A 21,677-nucleotide genomic window follows, 5' to 3' on the forward strand; every position below is an offset into this window, starting at 1 on the left:
GAATGTATTTATTGAGTAAAATAATTATGTAATAATTATTTAGTAAATATTTATTAGTACTTTTAGTGTTTATTAAATATTTAATCATAATAGTTGTATATTAATACTTAGTTATTGTTTACTGATAATTTAATTCAATGTTAAAATATATTAAGTTGATAAATTAGAGTACTTAGATTATTTGCATAGTTTGACTAATGAATTTGATTAGTTAGTGTAATTATATTATTTATTTATTTTAATAAGATGAATTTCATTAATTTGTGTAATTAGATTATTTACTTAGTATAATTGTAGATATATCATTAACCAATATAATTAGAGTATTTACGTAATATAATCAGAGTTATTAGAGTTATATGATTAATTTGATTAATTTTTTTAATTAAAATAATATGATTAATTAGCTTACTCACTTAGGTTAAGTAGAGTAATATGATTAATCAGATTATTTAAATAGGGTGAGTACTGTGAATGTATTTATTGGTTGTTGAAAATTATGTAATAATTATTTAGTAAATATTTTGTACTTTTAATGTTTACTAAATATTTAATCGCAATAGTTGTATATTAATACTTAGTTATTGTTTACTGAATAATTTAATTCAATGCTAAATATTAGTTATTTCATTTGAATTCAATATTGATGCTTTAATTAGTATTTTTAATTACTTAAATATTTAGCATTTTTAAGTAATGTACTATTTAACTTGCATTGTTAATTTACATATTATTTATAGAGAGGTGTAATTAGTTGTGTATCTTACATACATTTAAGTACTTATTTTATTATATGTACATTTGTTCAGCAGATATGGTATGACTATCCATATTTATTATGAATAACGTTCTATTGTTTTGCACAGGAGACTCGTAACAATTCAAAACTGCAAACACATAGATAGTATGATTGAGCTACCTATTAACATAGATGGCTTGAAATCACATGTTATGAGCATTTTGCTTATGAAGCAGCAATCTCGTACTGTTGTCCTGGACGGTTTGCAGGGACATCTTCTTCTAAACAGCGCGTTCATTATCTATACGTTGTTCGAGATGAGAAGAAACAACGCATGAGCTTTGTACTCACGCAAGATATTGGAGGAGAACTTTAAAATAGAGGTGTACGTAAACATAGTGTCACGACTGTTGTAAAGTGATGAAATGATTAGGGTGGAAGGATCAAGCCAGCAGGATATGCATGAACATGAGGGAGGGCAGTTTCGGTACAGCGGGAGCTAAAATGGACCCTTCTGAGGTAGATACAAGATGCATAGATGATGAAGCCGGTGATAGCGGAGATGAAGAAGCTGCTGACAACGATGACCCGGTGTTGGTGATCCAGTACTTTCGTGGTGTTGGGTTGTTGAATTATGCTATCATTGAGTACAAACCCATTATCTAACTGGGGATACCAGAATAACGACATCCAAGTCGGGCAACGGTTTTCTAACAGGGTTGTGGTCATCCACTTTATTAGCAATTGTGTTGTAATGGCAAGAAGGGACCATAAGTGCGTTCAGTCTAACCCTATGGAGTATGAGGTCAGGTGTATCAAGCACCCGAATTGTCCCTTCTTTGTACGAGCACATAACTCGAAATATGAGAACTATTTTGTAATAAGTAGACACACCCCACATACATGTAGGGAAGAGTCTGTTAGAAATGTGAGCACACCGTTGATGCGAGGTTCATGGCCCAACTCATCATCACCCTTGTTGGTACGAATATATGTTTGTCGCCAAAATCGATTATGCAAGAAGTACAAACTAAGATGGGTATGCTGATCAATTACCATACCGCGTAATGAGCGAAGCAGAAAGCGTTAAAGATGCTGTTTGGAAGCTTCGAAGAGTCTTACAATAATGCTCTGAGGCTACTGCAGAAGATTGCCATAACAAATATAGTGACGCAGTGGGTCATGGAGGATGAGCCAATAAAGCTAGATGATAGGTCATATAGCATCACTGACCAATAACTCATTAGGTTATTCTAATCCTTCAAACAATGCATTGAAGCTTTCAAACATTGCAGGCTGGTTGTATATGTGGATGACACATTTCTGAGCGGCAAATACCATGATACCCTTATGATAGCGATGGCGGTGGTTGCAAATAACCATATCATTTCTCTTGCCTTTCCAATAGTTGAGAGTGAGAACAACGATAGTTGGTTGTGGTTCCTCACCTTGGTGAGGACACATGTTGTTAGCAATAGGGAACGAGTCTGCATCATCTTAGACCGCAACATGAGTCTTTTGCATGTCTTGAATGTGCTTAATGATAGCACAAACAACTCCATTGCATGGCCTGATGTGGACAGAAGGTGGTGCATGCGACATTTAGGTATGAACCTGTACACAAGGTACCGCAACAAGTCTCTTGTAAAGAGATTCAAAGTGTTGTGTCTTCAGAACCAGCAGGCGAAGTTCAATAAGATATGGAGAGAGTTAAATAAAATCACTTGCAAGATGATGGTAGAGCGGCAAGCAAAGGGGGACCATCTGCGGATGCCAATGGTAGGGAGCCAAACTATCGTTAGTCGTTCTCGTGCTATGTTTAGCCAGTGGATAACGGGAAAGTCGGTGGAGCGTTGGACCCTAATCCATGACACTGACGGTACTAGGTTAGCATTTGAATGATCATATTTTACTCTATCATATGCAGATGGCCCATCTAATTTTTTTGTATGGCATGTTTGGTACACCATCGTGACAACAAACATAGCGGATGCATTCAATAATGTCCTGAAGGGTGTACGGGACCTCCCGTTGTGTGCCATCATTAAGCTCATATTCTATAGAATGACAAACTACTTTCGAGACTGTGCTAAGACTGCTATGGAGTGAAACACACGCTTCACACCTAAGGTGGCAGAGATCATATAGAAGAGGAGGAACAAGGCACACTTTCATCAGACCAGGATCTATGACCTAGCCAATAATTATTTCGGGGTCATGTGCCGCCATAGGTATGCTTCAAGGTATAGCGCAGGGGACATCGTGCAGCAATGTAAACTTGGGCCTCACGAGATGAAGTGCACATGCAACAAGCCTAAACTACACCATACTCGTGCTCCCATGTCTCTATAAGATGTATATGCTCCTTTCAACAATAACCTACACTTAAATACTCACAAGCAACAATATTGAGGTAAATCCCCAAATAATAATTTGAACGAGTAAAGTGCAAGAAAGTAAATGGAGACAAGATTTGTTCCCGAAGTTCGGCCACCTCACAAAGAAGTACCTACGTCTCCGTTGAGGAGCTCACAAAGAGCCGAGTCTTTTTCAACCCTATCCTCACCCAAGCGACCGCAAAGATCGAGCTAGGGTTCTTACTCAATTCACGGGTAATACAAACTTCCAGTGACACTCCACAATGATTAGGTGCTCTACGGGTGACCTCTTGCCATCTAGAAGCACAAAGCTTCAAGAGTAAAGAACGCAAATTGCAGCTTGGCAAGAACTCAAAATGCTCAAAGGTTTGCTTGTTGCTCTCTTGCTCTAAATCTCACTCCCCAAACCCTAACTCTCAAATCTTGCAAAAATCAAGCACTATAGGGGTTTGGAAGGGCTATTGAATGCTCTTGAGAGAGTTAGTTCACATTAGCTCAACAGCATTGAATGGAGGGGGTGAAGAGGTATTTATACCCTTTCCCCAAAAACTAGCTGTTATTGTGCTTTTCAGACAGACTCGGAGTATCCGGGTTCACCCGGAGTCTCCGGGTAGCACAGAAACTCACGCACCTAACCTGTCAGAACTAGTCGTTATGCTGACTCAGAGTATCCGGGTTCACCCGGAGACTCCGGGTAACACTTGAGAAAAACCAGCCAAGACACTAGTTCGGAGGATGCCCGGAAGGTCCGGAAGCATCAGGACCCAGAGACTCCGAACCAACTCGGAGACTCCAGCTTTAGCACCCTCGGTAGACAGAGACTCTTTCTCAGAGTCTCACTCGGAGACTCCGGGACACTAATAGCATCCGGAGTATCCAGGCTAACCTGGAGACTCCGGGCTCAGTCTTTGAAGCCAGCCAGAGACTCTCTCTCAGAGTCTCACTCGGAGACTCTGGAACACTTACACAGTCCGGAGTATCCAAGCTAACTCCGAGACTTCGGGTTCAGACTTAAAGCCAGACAGAGGCCTCTCGGAGTCTACTCAGAGACTCCGGAGCACTTAACAGAATCCAGAGTTTCTGGACTAACCCGGAGACTCCAGGCTCAGACAACTCTACCCTTTTTCCTGGTGTCCATGAGTGATTGTGTCTCTCAAAATTTGGTTTTAACAAGATACTTTGAGCACCGAGACACTAGCAAGACTACCAAAAAGCATCCCTCTTTATAGTACGACATTCCTAAACTCAAATTCAAAAGTAAAACAAATTGAACCCTATGAGTTTCTTCATGCCGCTTCTCTTTTCTTTTTGAGGGACGTCGATTTCTTTTAACCTTTTTCATTAGGACTAAAACCTGTTCATAAGCTTGATAAACTCATTAGTCCCTTAATCGTTTGACATCAATTAGCCAAAACCCATAAAGGGTCTAGATGCACTTTCAACTTTAAATTTTTATTCACCTATTAGTTACACTACCTATTTATAATATATCGCATGTACTAGCATCACATAAGATATTTTTTATTGAATTACGAAGCTTAAAATCATTGTCATGACTCATGGTGCTCTTCCCAAACTTCTTCAGCAGCGATACGACGAGAACCATAGGGGAAGGATGATTTTCACAGGGCAGCAGGTACCATGATTATATATGTTTTTAATTATCATGATAATTTGTTACTTACTTAGTCGATACATGTTTTAGAAACCTTTTGCAGTTGGTTCCGTTGCGGGCTCGGAGTGTACACACGCTTAAGGAGTTAGACCCTCAATTCCATGAGTCACTAGCATGTGTTGGACTACTACCTTTCGCTCTCATGATGGCTAGAGCTCTCATGACGAGTGGTGGCTGGACATCTCTCCCGCCGATTGAGGCAGCACTGCTCACAGGTCTCGTAGACCAGTGGCGTCCTCATGGCACACGTTCCACTTTCCTTTTAGCAAGATGACCATAACATTGAGGAGCGTGGCCATGCTGACCAGACTGCCAATCAGGTACGCCCCATTAGCGGTTTTGATACCAGCAAAGGAGGAAGGAAGGGTTACGTTGAAGGTAGATAATTATTTATTATGTAATACACTTCAAATATTCTAGTGCTATTCAATCTTCATTGAGCCTCTGTATGTTGTAGGTTTGATGTGCAGTATGACATGATGGATGTTGGACTCTCCATATCATGGTTAAAGGGCTGTCATAGTTCGATCCATGCTCATAGGATGCAGACAATACCACAGTTATGCATCATTATGAGGTGTACATGTATATCCTTCTTAGAGGCATCATGTTCTACTACACAGTAGGCGATTATATCATCCATCATCTTGTATAGTTAGTGGGTTAACTCGTATCACATCCTTATAAGTTGATATCTTACAGTTGAGGATATGTTGTACTTACTGCAACCTACAGAGGTTTGTGTGCTGCATCCAAGAGGTCAAAAAAGAAGTGATCTATTACATGCTGCCTACACCTCTTACAACTATAGAGCTCGGAGTACCTCCCAGTATGTCGACCTTGGGTGAGCAAGAGGTACTATCCAGTTCCCATCTCCGATGGTGTTACAGATGACATGAGGCCAACGATGGGGCACCGTTGGATTCATGCTAGGCCGAGAGGGTCCTGCTTGCTGTTCGTTTTATGTGGTCTAGGTGGTTGTGCCCTGCGTTGGTGGGGGTACGACATACCAGCCATGGACCCGTCCCGTGCCTCCCACAACAGGTGCTCATCCAGTGCCCATTCAGTCACTGTCGCGAGAGACACCTTCAACTCTGATGCATCATGTGTCACATTCTGGTGCTGAGGCCAATGATCACACGTAAGATCTTGAGCCCGATTAGTGTACACTAGGTTCACAGCACGCGTAGTGGACATAGCCTCCTTAGCCTACCATGACACCTCTGCATGCATCATCAACACATCAGGAGGGCATCATTAACTGCACACATCAGATGCCTGACTAGAGCGGCACATATGAGTTTGACTGGGATGCTGCAATGCATGCCTCTAGCTTCACCGAGCTCCTCAGCGGATAGTTCCACCAATATCTCGATGCACCTGGGGGTTCACAGTGGTACCAGCAGGGTGAGCCCTCATCACATCAGACTCTAATAGAGCACGTACTAGATCCATCCACATTACCGCATGAGATCCTTCATCTTGGTACATGTAGGGCCGAGTTAGCGGGCCTGAATACACGTTCGATGGGGTCTCACAGGGCAGAACGACGATGATGACGTGCAAGGGCACACATTATAGGGGCCAGCGCAGGCTACTGGGATGAGGGTTAGACATCCACCAAACACTTACACTCTCAGGGATTGCGTGCGGCGTCGTCTTTGTTGAGTAGCTAGTTCTACGATGCAATGTAATTAATTTTCATTTATTCCATTTTATCAAATAATTGTGACACATAAATTTATTTATTAGTTGTTTATTAAGCATTGTTTAATGTTTCTTAAGTAATCAGGGATTCATGCTTTGGTTCATAGCCAGAACGTTGTAGTGAAGGAACAAATGATGATAAACATTACATAGGACATGCAAATGGCCCCTAATCATAAGTAGATGATGATAACTAACCTAATAGCATGCCGCTGCTAAATCTAATATGACTCAGGGAATGAAAATATGATGGGTTACAATACATGCTCTTTAATGAATGCACCTAGGATATGTGCCCTTCCTCAGGGCATCGGGGCCCTCCGTCTTAGAGCGATGAGCTATCTCACGTTTCTGTTCCCTTTCAATAGTATGCTTCAGTCACGGTGCGCTCCTTCGTGGCCTTCCTCATGCGCTCCTCCTCTTGCTGCTTCATCGTAAGTTCCTCCTGATGTTGCTCGTACTCGTGGCATTCGTAAGCTTCCATCCTTCACTGCATGTTCAAATCAACCCACCGTTTCTGGTACTCATTTTGCTCTATGTCCACCCATTCCATGAAATCACAGATAGGTGGAGAAGACTGGATAAATGAAACAAGATGGGATATTAGTAAGAAGTGGATGGAATCGTATCGAAAGTGTCACATGAGTGATCTATATCGTTATACCGGTGGGTACTCATACGGTCCATGTTTGCGCGGGTCGTGCTGATAGTTGGTGCACATGAAGAAGTGTCTACTATAGGTGTAGCAGATGTCTTAAGACTCGCGAAGTCTACAAGGGTCGTCACAGAAGCACATCGGCGGTTCGACCCCCTGGAGAATGGAAGTCGCCTAATGTTTGTTTGGTGGGCTTGGTGGAGTTGAGAAAGACATTGTAATTGAGAGAGGTGAGGAGTGGGTGGTCTTACCATGGTTCAGGCGGGGTTATTTATGGTCAAGGGAGAAGAAGGGATAAGGTCACATGCGAGTGTCTAACCTATATGTGTAGGCCGGTTGTAGCTACAAGTGCTATGGATGTGATGCATCACGCGCTCGAGTATCTTCTATGACAACATGGAGTGGTTCCTTCTACAAATAGAGTGGTGAATTAACTTTGCAGTAGGGATAAGGTCTTGGGCCCTTGTTTCATTACATTTTTTTTAGGTAAAAAATATTTGTAGAATAGCGGCCAACGATAATTCATTCGAGTACGGTTACATAACACAGTTGCACTGCCATACGGCACACACATAGAAAAGTTACAATTTTTGTGGCATTAGGTATCATGGTGCATAGAAAATGTAATCATAATATGTAGCCACGCCTTAGGGAAAGTAAATAGCCAGTCTACGGTGGAGTCGCACTATAGTCAATCATCGTCACTTGATGCTTCTTTTATAAGTGATTATGCGCGGGCTTCTTTCTCATGTCTCCAATTAAGCTCGTCCTTGTCCCACTTCTCCCTGATATCCACACTTTCCTAGTTGTTAGGGGATATACAGTCATCGATCTACTGGTGAAAGGCACATATCCGGTTGGTGACTCGATACGATTTGTTGCCTGAAGACGATAAGTGTTATTATATGAAGGGAATGGAGAAATGTGTTTTCCCAAAATAATTATCTTAGAAGATTCGCTCTCTTCGGAAAGCGCATCTATGTTTGGGCAACAGAAGTACCTCGTCCCGAAGGTATCCAACTCATGGGAGCATCGAACACCGCATGTATCTCGGCAATGGCATTCGGGCCTCGGCATACTTTTGGCACGAAGCAGTTATCGAACGTGTCCCTGTTTGGATCATCTGGTGGAGGACATTCAAATTGTTACATGGCCCTTCTCCATATACCTTTGTATGACATGCTTGGTGTTAGTTATGTTCAGATGGTCGAGATGGATGTGCCTTATATTAACGAAGGGCATGAGAAACTCTGGTAACCTCATCATCTGCCCCTTCAGTGGCAATTGTGACCTGTGCACGAGTCAATGCTGCAGGGCGTAAGACCAGCCATGTGTTGGAATCGAGTCACGAGGGTGTAGTCTACCGAATAGATTTTTTAGTTCTGCCCATAATAGACCGGTGTAATCTAGTGAAGAGACTTTTCAATACTACCTCTAATAGGCCATTGCAGTCTAACAAGTAGACTTTACAGTGCTACCCCTAATAGACCGATGCAGTCTAGCGAATAGACTTTTTAGTGCTACCCCTAATATACTGGTGCAATCTAGCGAGTAGACTTTTCAGTACTACCCCAAAAAGGCTGGTGCAGTCTAGAGAATAGACTTTATTTATTAGTATAGCGAAAATGGCCCTATTAAATCATGATTGTGATTTTGGTGATTAAGGACAACATAGTCAATGGGACTAACATGTTTGTCAAGAATATATGTTAGTAGGTCTCATGGAGTCAATAAATAAAGAAGCCACCACAACCGAGACAAATTCGAATTGAATTGGAGAAGTCACAGGAAGATTTGCCTCACCGGATGTTCCGATACTCTGGGTGTTGAACTCACCGGAGCATATTTGGCAAAGGGGAGAGAGGACTAAAGACCTCACCAGAAGGTCCAGTGATCAGAAAAGATACACACCAGAGCATTTTATTCAAAGAAGATTGTAGCCATTGAAGTTGAAGATCAAAGCACCGGATAGTCCAGTGATCAATGTGTTGCATACACCGGATAATGAACAATGCAAAGAGGCAGAATGAAGATCAACACATTGGATGGTCCGGTGATGAAGGCTGTGCACACCGGAGCATTATTTCCAGAGAGGGTTGCATTGGCTCAGTTGACTGAAGTCAACTCACTAGATAGTCCGGTGATAAAGTGATGTATACCGCATATTTACACGAGAGCAATTTACATAGAGAAGAAGGAAAAGCTCGGATAGCTCAGGATAACTCACCAGATAGTCCGATGATGAAGATGAAGTATACACTAGAGTTTTTGATGTTGAAAGGACAATTATGTCGCCTAGAGGGGGTGAATAAGCGTATCCTAAAAATTTTACAAACTAAATGCAGCGGATTAGCAATATACGGACAGTCTGTAGATTTTTTCGGAGTCTCCTCAAAAGTGAAGACACTCCGCAGAAAACTGTGAATACTCTGGAGATTTTAGGAAAAACTCAAGAGATGCCTATGCAATACAACGTGAACCAAATTTACGAATTACCCAGCATCAGTAGATGTATTCCAGCCTATTTCACCAAGTACTTGCAGCTCAAAGTTCACAATAAAGTGGATCGAGCAATATGCACAAATGTTGAGCAATAACTCAGAAACAAGGAAATAAGAGAGGTGACACGTGATTTGTTTTTCGAAGTTCAAACACCTCCTCAAGAGATTCCTACATCTCCGTTGAGGGGCTGGGTCTCTCTCAACTCTTTTCCTCTCTAAGCTCGGTCACACTTAAGCTTGGCTTCCACTCTTGATTTCTTCCCTTGTGGAGGCGAAATTAAAGCCTTCACAAACTTCTCGCGGCACACCACAACCTTGGGTGCTCGCCGGCGACGCCTAGCTGCCTAGAGGATTGAATCCCTAAGAGTAACAAATGCTTCGCAAACTTCTTGCTGATGAACTTGAGTGCTTAAGAATAGAGTTTAGCTCACTTGCACTCAATCTTTCAATCTCTCAACCTAACTCACTTTTCTTGTCAAATCTCACACTAAAATGGAGTGGGGAGAACTCTATTTAGCTTTGGCTTTGTGTATCTTCGTGGAGGCACCAGCAGCCCTCAAAGGAGGTGGTGAGGGGGTATAAATCCCAACCCCCCCCCCCCCCAAAATTAGCCATTACACCTGAGAAATACGGACACTCCGCAAAAATGTGGTCTCTTTGCAAAAAGGTGCAGACACTCCACAGTTCCTAGTTAACCCCAAAACTAGCCGTTGGACCTAGAATTTGTGGACCCTTCGCAAAAATATGTGGAGTCTCTGCAGAAATGTGCAGAGTCTCCGTTATTAACAGAATAGTACAACCGACCTTCTGAAAAACAGCGATAACTTTTGATCCCAAAGTCCGATTTCTATGATTTCAAACTCTATGGAAAGCTTATTCAGAGGACTACACATCCCAACTGAGTTCATGATATTAAACTCATAGGATCAAACTAGGAACTCTCTGAAACCTAATTTGGACACTTCTACACTTTCGGCACCGGGCTCCTAAAGCGAACTCTCATTTTGGTTTTGGTTAGAAATTCTTGAGCACTGAGACACGACATAGCTCTATGTTGCATCCCTCTTAATAGTGTGGCATACCTATACTCAAATTCAAATATAAAACTCGTTTGAATCACATTTGAGCCTTCGAATACCTTCGAGTACCGCTTCTTTCTTTCAAACTTTGAGGGTTACTAACTTCTATATAATCTTCACTCCATCTCTTTTTGAATCTTCATATGATTGATGCAAATCATTCATAGCTTCGCATGACCTCACACGGTCCATTGGCATAAAGCCTTCACTCACTCTTCACCACCGTCGTGGTCCTTCGGCGCCAAGCCATTTGCTTTCCCTTCACCCCGGATGGTCCATCGTAGCCGAGTATTGCTTGTCATTCACCGTCTTTCCATAGAAAACCATTTTGCATCTGACATCTTCAATAATTTCACTTTATTATGTATGGAGTCCATTCTTTGTTCTTCATTCTTGGCATATATGATTTCAATTCAACTTATGCCTTCTTATGGATCCAAACCCAACTGACTCTCAAGCACAAAGCACATGGGTTAATCCATAAAACTTAATTGACAACTTTATACATTTAGTCAGTTAGTCTTCACAAGTGACTTAGCCTTCATGTTTATTATCAATCTTCAAGCTTCTTCTTCTTCTTCTTCTTATGAGCATCACTAAGATCTCAATGACTTTGATGCAATCCTTTGAACTCATGGCATTCTTCAACGAATCTATACTTCATTTCTTATGCATCTCCTATGGAATAACCTAATAACAATTCTCAACATAATTATTACTCTATAGGTATTATCATCACTTACCCGAGCATCACATAGAGCTTATTGATCTTGATGCATTAATGCATCACCTATGGAACATCATACTAACAATTCTCAACAATATAGTTAGTCCATATGTTTTGTCATTAATTACCAAAATAACACATAAGAGCTAGATGCACTTTCAGGTGTTCACAGAGGTTTGGGTGGGGTTTCAACAGCTAGTTTATGAGACTGTACTCACCAGATGATCTGGTGTTAGTATTATTGTTCTCACCGGATCATACGGAGTTAACAACTTTTCTGAGCTGTTGGGTTAACGGTTAGTGCGTGAGTTTGAGGCTATAAATACCCCTACACTTAGTTATTCGAAGCTGTGGCGTGCTGCTGGAGTCTAGAGAAGTTCATGTACACCTGAGAAGACATCCAAGCCACCAAAGTGCTTAATGTGATTATCCAAGGAAATTAAGTACAAGATTAGTGAGTGATTAGTGCTTATAGGCCTAGAGAGAGTGTTGCTAGGTGATTGCTGCCTAGAGAGTGGATCAAGGAGTGATCCAACCATGTATCAAGTGGTACATCGACACCTTAGAGTCTTGGTGACTCGCCGACAAGCATGTTGACCATCCGACTTAGTGTGAAGTGGCGGCAAGGCGATTGTGTGGGGACGCGGAGACCTTTGCCTTGGTGGCTCAAGCTCTGAAGTGATTACGGCGGCAAGGAATTGGAAGAGAGTCTAGTGGTGAGACCTTGCCTTGGTTTCTTGGTGGCTCATCCGGGTGGAGGCCTTGTCTTTGTGACTTGGTGGCTAAAGAGCCGTGATCGGGTACCGACCGGGAGCATATCCTTTGTGGAGCTCCAACGTGTATTAGGGGTGGCATTCATGCCATCGATATCAGGGGAATAATCCCTTGTGCCGATTTTGCTCTCTCTACCTTATTTACATTTCCGTATTTATATTATTACAATTTACCTTCTTAGATAGGTTGCAAGCGCTTTGATCAGTAGAATAGACACACTAGATAAACCTAGAGCATATCTAGATAGAATTTGATACAAATTCCCCCGAAAATCCAATTTCACTTGTGTTATTTTTGGGGCTGAAATAGTTCTAAGTGTCCTAATTCACCCCCTCTTAGGACATCACTGATCCCTTCAATTGGTATCAGAGATATGGCTCACATCTAGCTCTACAATTTGTGTTAGAGCTTCATACCTTTCACAAAGTTCTGCCAATTCAAGTGGCATTTGAGCTTTAGTCTCATTGTGATAGGTTAGGCTTTACCGTCTAGTGAATTGTGACGTTCGAGGTTGAGATGGATTCTCATATTACTCCACTTTTCAATGGCATAAACTTCCCCCGGTGAAAAGTTCTAATGACTTGTTATTTGAAAGCTCGAGGGTTGGATGTTTGAAGAGTCACCGAGTATGGGATGAAACCTTGCATCACCAACAACCAACAAGGAGAGACAATTAGATGTATTGGCCAAGAGTATTCTTTTATCATCTATATGTGTTGATGTATTTAATCGTGTTTATTCTCTCGCCAAAGCACATGATATTTGGATTAGTCTCATTAAAATACATGAATGCACAAAGGATATGCGCAATGAGAAATATCATGTGCTTGTTATTAAGCTCAATGGCATCAAGCAATTACCCATGAAAGTGCAAATGACATGTACTCGCGTTTGATTATTCTTGTTAGTGAGATAAATGGGTTAGGTTTGACGCTAATTGAAAATGATCAAGTGGTGAGAAGAATACTTCAAACTCTTATTTCAAAGTACAAGTTGATAGTCTCTATCATCTATGACAATAATGACATCAAGAAGATGACTCTAAGTCAAGTGCTCGGTAAGATCACCGCCCATGAGATGATAATGAGCATGGGGGTGGAAGCTTCTTCCTCATCCGATACCAAGAACCTTACTCTCATAAGCAAGCAATCTCAATGCCAACACATGAGGGCAAGGATGAGGAGATAAGAGCAAGAGTCAAGCTCAAGCGAAGATGATGGTGATTAAGATGAAGGGAGCTATGAAAAAGATGAGCAAAGCACCTCAAGCGATGAAGAGATGGACTCCGAAGTTGTCAAGCTCATCTCACAAGTGGAGAAGAACATCAAGAAGATCAATGCTAAGATTGATCACCCAATCTCCACTAAATACTAGGTCAACACAATTGATCGTATCAAGAGGGAGAAAAAAAAGACCAAGATCGAGAAGAGGGAGACGAGGGGAAGAGCCAAGGAACTTGCTAGCATAGGAAGATGGGTGAGTGATAATGAAGATTCAAGCTCAAGTGATCAGAGCATCACCATACATTCCTCCAAGAGAATCTCTTCCTCAAGGTCGTCATCACACAAGTCGTCATCGTGCAAGTCATCTCACAAGTGCCTTATAGCCAAAGGTATGGATATCGATGTAAGTGATGATGAATTCGATGAGGATTCTCCTTCCTGTGATGAAATCCTTCATTTGATCAATGAGCAATAAAGGGTCCTTAAGAAATAATTTAAAGAGCTTAAGAAATTCAATGCACTTAATAACTTTCAGGCTACCTTTGTTTTTAATTATGAACAATTATTGTACAAATTCAATTTGCTAAACAAGGAGTATGAAGAGCTTAAAGCTAAATTTGAGTGCATTGAATCTCAAACTAAGGTCTATTTGAAGCAATCTACCTCTCTATTTAATTTCAAGTCTAAGGTAGATGCTTCTACTTCTTGCAATGATTTAATCGATTTGTCTAGCTCACCTCTTTGCTCTTTGCAATGAGAAATGCATCGAGAATATTTTTTAGAATCATCTAACAACCTCATTGCACAAGAGAATGATGAGATTAAGAAAAAATAGAGAAGCTCAAGAAGGACTTGGCAAGTTTAAAGGGCAAACGATATGTCCAACATCTTCAAGATCACCGTGCTTTCATGGTGAAGAAGCTTGCGGAGGAGTCCACCGTGACATGATTTAAATACCATAAAAAAAGCCACAAGTCTTTCCAATATAAACAAGTGAAGAAAGATACCAAGGAAAAGAAGAAGATAGCGAGCCTCTCCAACAAGACCTCCAACATCTACACCAAACCCAACTACAAGATCAAGACCAGGAGCAATAACTACAAGCTCAAAAAGAAGGACATTGGCAAGATGGTTGTATATATAGTTGGGAGAAAGGATTGGAGGTGGAACTAACCTATTTGAGTGTCTAAGAAAGTCATCACCAACATAAAGGAGCCCCAATCGATTTGGGTTCGAAAGAAGACTTGAAGCTCGAAGTGGTTATGGGGATTTAGAGGCTTGACTTACAAAATGAAGTGAAGATTCAAGCAAAGAAGTCAAATATACAAGATGAGCGCATTGATGAAGATCATGATCATCACATAGCTAAATCCCCATCCAAAGGTAAAAGAGATAAATGGTAGCTAGACTTATATTTATGTGTTTTTGTCTTGCATCTAGCTCATTTGCCTTGTCTAGGATTGCATATGCTTATTTCAATTTATTGCAATGCCTAGTGTAGGTTTTTATATGGTAGATTGATTGTGTTTATCTCTAACCCATAAGTAACCTACATAGTTTATTAGTTGTAGATCTTTATATGCCACTAGTTTTTACAATTGATATCTTTCATGTGCCATGATCCAATCTATAGGATAAATCCCCATTGTTATCAATAACAAGTGCATATATATCTCACAAGTATTCAAAACTTGTATGCACACATTTAGGGGGAGTATATCCTATAGGTTGTAATTTTGAGATTAACATATGTTTCTAGTGACATTTTTTAGTCTCATGGAGTAATCAATATGTTCCCGAAAGTATGCAATGCTTAAATGCTTCAATTGGTATCTTTATCAAATCTTTTTATTTATTTAAGCTACATCCATGCATAATATAGTTTAAACTTCCTATCTTGACATATTATCTAGTTGTGCATATATTTCTTTCTCATCATATGTATGCACACATATAGGAGGAGTTTAGATTATATTATGTGAGTTTCATAAATTATGATACATGTGCCTTCATAGCTTACAATTAGTATCATTCATTTGTAGTGATATCTATAGAATCGGTATCCTTCTATTGGATCATGATTTGTGAAGCTCTCTCGCATGTGCTCCAATGTTTTTCCCTTGACTTCAACATGTGTTTATAGCCTTTTTTGGGAGATTATTGACAAATAGGGAGAAGTTTGACGACCAAAGCAAGATGAACAAAGCGAAGAGATTGTAGCAACAAGCAATACATCTAGGAATGCCGAAGTTGACAAAGGGGAGAAGAAAAGATGCTCGGCGCCTAGATTGACAAAAAAGAATCTCTTGCATAAGTCGTTCAAGGGAGATAGTTGCAATGGAGAAAGGGAGAGCTACAACAAAAGGGGACTAAGTGGTAAAAACATGCGTCCAAGCAATGTGGTAAGACTTTATGCTCGTTTATGATCTTTACATTTAGTATCATTTATTATTTATCACTTACTTTGGTTGTATTGTCATCAATCAACAAAAAAGGGGAAGATTGTAGCGAAAATAACTATTTTAGGCCATGATTGTGATTTTGGTGATTAATGACAATATAGTCAATGGGACTAATATATTTGTCAAGAATATATATTAGTAGGTCTCATGGATGCAATACATGAAGAAGCCACCACAGTCGGGACAAAGTTGGACTGAATTGGAGAAGTTCCAGGAAGATTTGCCTCACCGGATGGTCTGGTGCTCTAGATGTTGAACTCATAGGAGCATATTTGGCAAAGGGGAGAGATGCCTGAAGACCTCACCGGAAGGTCCAGTGATCAGAGAACATACACACCGGAACATTTTGTCCTGAGAAGGTTGCAGCCATTGAAGTTGAAGATCAAATAACCGGATGGTCTGGTGATCAATGTGTTGCACATACCGGAAAATGAACAATGCAAAGATGCAGAATGAAAATCGACGCATCGGATGATCCGGTGATGAAGGTTGTGCACACCGGAGAATTATTTCCAGAGAGTGTTGTATTAGCTCAATTGACTGAAGTCAACTCACTGGATAGTCCGATGATGAAGTGATGTGCACCAGATGCTTACACCGGGGAAATTTATACAAAGAAGAAGGAAAGTCTCGGATGGCTCAGGATAACTCACCGGATAGTCTGGTGATAAAGATGAAGTATACACCGGAGTGCCCGATGTTCATAGAGACTTGAATGGGGTTCCAACAGCTAGTTTGTGAGAGTCTACTTACCGATAGCTAGTTTGTGAGAGTGTACTCACCGGATGATCCGGTGTTAGTACTATTGTTCTCACTGGATCATCCAGTGTTAACAACTTTTTTGAGTTATTGGGTTAACGGCTAGTGTATGAGTTTGAAGCTATAAATACCCCTCTACTCAGTCATCTGAAGCTGTGGCGTGCTGCTGGAGTCCAGAGAAGTTCATGTACACTTGAGAAAACATCCAAGCCATCAAAGTGCTTAATGTGATTATTCAAGGTAATTAAGCATAAGAATAGTGAGTGATTAGTGCTTATATGCCTAGAGAGAGTGTTGCTAGGCGATTGCTGCCTAAAGAGTGGATATAAAGTGATCCAACCTTGTACCAAGTGGTACGCTGGCACCTTCGAGTTTTGGTGACTCATCGGTAAGCTTGTTGATCCTCTGACTTGGTGTAAAGTGACAGCAAGGCGATTGTGTGGGGACGCAGAGACATTTGCCTTGGTGGCTCAAGCTCCAAAGTGATCACGACGGTAAGGAACCGGAAGAGAGTCTAGTGGTGAGACCTTGCCTTGGTGGCTCATCCGGGCAGAGGCCTTGCCTTTGTAACTTGGTGGCTCAAGAGCTGTGACCGGGTGCCGACCGGGAGCATATCCTTTGTGGAGCTCCAACGTGGACTACGAGTGATATTCATGCCATCGATACCACGAAAAAAAAATCCCTTGTAGCGAATGTGCTCTCTCTACCTTATTTACGTTTCCTCTGTCTACCTTATTTACGTTTCCGTATTTACATTCATACAATTTACCTCCTTAGATATGTTACAAGCACTTTGATCGATAGAGTAGACACACTAGATAAACCTAGAGTGCATCTAGATATAATTTGATATAGGTTTACCTTGTGTTTTTTTGGAGCCAAACTAGTTCTAAGTGTCCTAATTCATCACTCTTTTAGGACGTCACCGATCCCTTCAATTAGTTATATAGTAAGCATTGTTACATATTAATTGTGATGTTCAATACTTGTTTAATGTTTTTTAATTAATCAAGGATTCGTGCTTTCGTACATAGCAAGAATATTGCAGTGAAGGATCAATAAATCTATGGCTTGATCTTCTATTAAAGCCTTTTCAGAGACACCTATAACAATCTATATAGCACTTAATGCATCATTGTAGGTTGTGCGTGGAGGGAAGGATGATCCATTCAAGGAAAATAACATAATCCAAGTGGTGTCCAAATTGCATGCAAGACCCTTCTGTTCTGCGCTAACCGTTACGCTCCAACATGTAACCACCAACGACCTTATGGTCATCTTGCATGAGCGGCATTAAAGGTATCTCAAGGTGTGCGAACTAACCAACCATCCTTCTATGCTAGGTTACTCTAGGAGGCAAAGAAGGATAGTGATGTTGCCCCACCAGTATGCATCCCACATCTAAGTTTTGCATTTTCTATTTGGTCACCGTACTTATCTTTGTTCCATTTATTCAAATGCTCCTCTTTTACGTTAGGCATTTCCGAAAGACGATGAGTTGATCAACAAAGACATCCAAAACTTCTTAGTGATGTATATGCTCTGGGGGGGGGGGGTGATGCCTGTTCGCGTAGAAGACAATGAAGATCAATGAACCTAAGAGGTACATGAGTGTCCTCTGCTATTCAACTAGAAAGTGATGAGGATGATTATTTTATGCCACCAATGCATCGACGTTTCAGCAGCAATACAAGAGAAGGTTCAAGGAACATTGCAAGAATATGTTTACGCACCACATCGAGATACCGTACAACAAACGATGATATAGGATGTGCTCCTACCGTAATAGCTCAAGATGACGACGACGACGATTTCATACCACAATGACCCCTCCCTCCGAGGCTTCCATCTTGGGATGACACTGATGACCCTGGAGATGAAGGTGGATTTTCTTGTACCCATCCTTATAGTTTTCCATCACCACATAGAGACGACAAGTATCTTACCCTAATAGCATTGACTAACATAACTATCATTCTACCGCTAATTTGCATCATCACTTTTTGCCGCCATCTTGAGATTATCTAGGTATTCAATAGCTCTGCAGTATGCCTGTTCTTCTGTCTATTATGTGAGGTATTATTGTTGCTCTACGCCGATATGACGATCTGCCAACTTAGGCTACAGACACGAAGTAACCACTTGACGGAGCTTTAAACATAAAATGACAACACTTCTATCCTGACTTAGACTTTTGACACTAATTGACCATATGACAAAACTTTAACACGACAATGGCAGCACGCCATACGCTGAAAGCTTTCATGCAACAAAAGGAAACAGCAGCAGCACGCCGACCTAACGCACGCCAAAAGCCCTGAGCGGGCAATGCGCGAGGCACCGTGAGCAAAAGGTAGAAGCACGTAGCATCCGCGGGCCATTCGCGCCTGAGCGACGTGACACGACAAAAGCAGCATCTGAAGCGACATGATGACGCAGCTAGCCGTATTCAGTACCTCGTGTGCTGAAAAAGGTGGGATCGGGAAATTTTCGGTGCACGGTGTACCGAAAATCCGTTTTCGGTAAATGATGTGCCGAATACACATACTAAATTTATAAATACATTAATATATTATCTATTTTAGCAAATACGGTACCGCATGCTGTATACTTTTGGATTTTTTGCCGAAACCCAACCGGGCCTAAAAATAGAAAAAGTTGCTTCCCGTTCTTAATTCCGAAATTATGGGTCCATGCATGCTTAAATGGGAAAAAGACCGTAAAGGTGAAAGAAGCATGCCAAACCGGGAACACCGCCATGCGTCACGGCGTTATAGCAGTTTGAGGCACGCCGAATAATCACCAGACATCCGCCCACGCGCCCGCCCGCTCTTCCCTTCATGCCTCCCGTCTCCTCCTCCTCCCCCTTCCAATGCTGCCACCACCGCACCTTGCCGCCACCGCCGTCGCCAACCCGAGGATCGCCGCAGCCGCCTTCCCCGCTGGGTCGTCCCGCCGCCGGCCCCGCCACCGCGGCGCGATGATGTCCGTCTCCTGCTGCCGCGTCGCGGCGCTCGCCTCCCTCCTCGCGGTGGGCGCGGCCACCGCGTTCCTCACCTTCTCCCTCCCTTCCTCCCCGCGCGTGTTTTCCACCACGGAGTTCACAAGGGAGCTATCCGCCCGGAGATCCGCACCGCCACCGCCACCGCCAACTGTGACACGCGCTAAGACGCCTCCTCCTCCCCCGCTGTTACCGTCAACGACGCCACCGCCCGCCGCAAGGCGCCGGAAACGAGAGGTGCGGCTACGCGCGCGAGATGGTGTTGCAAGTCTATTTGCCATTGTGCTTTCGTCGTGACTGACCGCGCGAGGCTGTTTGATTCTATGTTGGTGATCAGCCGTCGTACTGGAGGATGGCGCCGGAGGAGGCGCTGCGGTACGCCAAGAAGGAGATTCGCGACGCCGTGCCGGTTGTTGACGACCCGGACCTGTACGCGCCTCTGTTCAAGAACGTCTCCCAGTTCAAGAGGTAACCAACGGTACTCGTCTACGCCGCAATGGTGCATGCGTTGCTTCTCCAAGCATGGAGCAGTTTCCAAGTTTCTCGAGTGCGTTTTGGCATGTTTCCCTGCACATTTTATGCTGCATTTGACGTAATCGTGCTGCCTTTTTTGCTCGATAAAGTGTCCAAGAAACAGCATGCTTTTATTATGAAATTCACATATCTTAAAATGGAGCTTTACATTTCCACGCATTGTATTGCTAGCAATTCCGTTCATTAAACTAAACGCATCGTAATTGTAGCAAATGTGATCATCCAGGAGCTATGAACTGATGGAACGGATACTCAAAGTTTACATTTACCAGGACGGCCGGAGGCCCATCTTCCACACGCCTCCCCTCAGCGGCATCTACGCCTCCGAGGGCTGGTTCATGAAGCTCCTCAAAGAGAGCCGCCGGTTCGTCGCCGCCGACGCCAGCAAGGCGCACCTCTTCTACCTGCCCTACAGCTCCCAGCAACTAAGGCGCACGCTCTACGTGGCCAACTCCCACAATCTCAGGCCGCTGGCCGTGTACCTGAGAAACTTTGTCAGAGGCCTCGCCAACAAGTATCCATTCTGGAACCGTACAAGAGGAGCTGATCATTTCCTCGTCGCCTGCCATGACTGGGCAAGCTTTTGATCCATAGGATTCGATCAAGCTCAAGAAGTGTTCCTCTGAATGTGACCATTGTTTGGTTCTTGCAGGGACCTTACACGACAACGTCGCACGGCGATCTCCGGAGGAACACCATCAAGGCGCTGTGCAACGCCGATAGCTCAGAGGGGATCTTTACCCTCGGCAAGGACGTCTCCCTCCCGGAAACGACCATCCGCGCGCCGAAGCGGCCCCTCCGGTACGTCGGCGGGCTGCCGGTCTCCCGACGGGGCATCCTGGCCTTCTTCGCCGGCAACGTGCACGGCAGGGTCAGGCCTGTGCTCCTCAAGCACTGGGGGAACGGGCAGGACGACGACATGAGGGTGTACGAGCTGCTGCCAAACAGGGTGTCTCGGAGGATGAGCTACATCCAACACATGAAGAACAGCCGGTTCTGCCTGTGCCCCATGGGGCACGAGGTGAACAGCCCCCGGATCGTGGAGGCGTTCTACTACGAGTGCGTGCCGGTGATCATCGCCGACAACTTCGTGCTGCCGCTCAGCGAGGTGCTAGACTGGAGCGCCTTCTCGGTGGTCGTCGCCGAGAAGGACATACCGGACCTGAAGAGGATCCTGCAGGGGATCTCGCTCCGGAGGTACGTAGTGATGCACAACTGCGTGAAGCGGCTGCAGAGGCACTTCCTGTGGCACGCCAGGCCCATTGTTAAGTACGACCTCTTCCACATGATCCTGCACTCCATTTGGTTGAGTAGAGTGAACCAAGTTCAACTTGAGGACTAAATTAACAGCCAGGTTTTACCTACGGCAGTTTGCCTATGTTGTATACTAGTAGAAGATCGTTTAGGTTCTTAAGATGTACTCCCTCCGTCGTTTTGGAAAAGGTTTGGAGGGAGTAGATGAT

At 42.9% G+C, this 21,677-nt stretch overlaps 1 protein-coding gene across 1 annotated transcript; it reads left to right on the forward strand.

The window, feature by feature from the left end:
• Positions 1–19,551: 19,551 nt before the first annotated feature.
• On the forward strand, positions 19,552–21,556 carry LOC133905264 (probable glycosyltransferase At5g03795). Its single transcript, XM_062347009.1, has 4 exons — positions 19,552–19,917; positions 20,018–20,148; positions 20,441–20,789; positions 20,867–21,556. Exons 1-4 carry the CDS (start codon positions 19,552–19,554, stop codon positions 21,554–21,556), a joined length of 1,536 nt encoding a protein of 511 aa, XP_062202993.1.
• Positions 21,557–21,677: the final 121 nt, after the last annotated feature.

The sequence above is a fragment of the Phragmites australis genome, chromosome 2 (genome assembly GCF_958298935.1).
Source record: "Phragmites australis chromosome 2, lpPhrAust1.1, whole genome shotgun sequence".
Taxonomy (NCBI): Eukaryota; Viridiplantae; Streptophyta; class Magnoliopsida; order Poales; family Poaceae; genus Phragmites; species Phragmites australis.

What these genes read in the sequence shown, in the direction of transcription:
- LOC133905264 (XM_062347009.1), top strand. Translation starts at nt 19,552, where the DNA reads ATGCTGCCACCACCGCACCTTGCCGCCACCGCCGTCGCCAACCCGAGG. An exon ending in CAAGGCGCCGGAAACGAGAG is followed by an intron (nt 19,918 to 20,017) that starts GTGCGGCTACGC and finishes GTTGGTGATCAG; the next exon opens with CCGTCGTACTGGAGGATGGC. An exon ending in AACGTCTCCCAGTTCAAGAG is followed by an intron (nt 20,149 to 20,440) that starts GTAACCAACGGT and finishes GTGATCATCCAG; the next exon opens with GAGCTATGAACTGATGGAAC.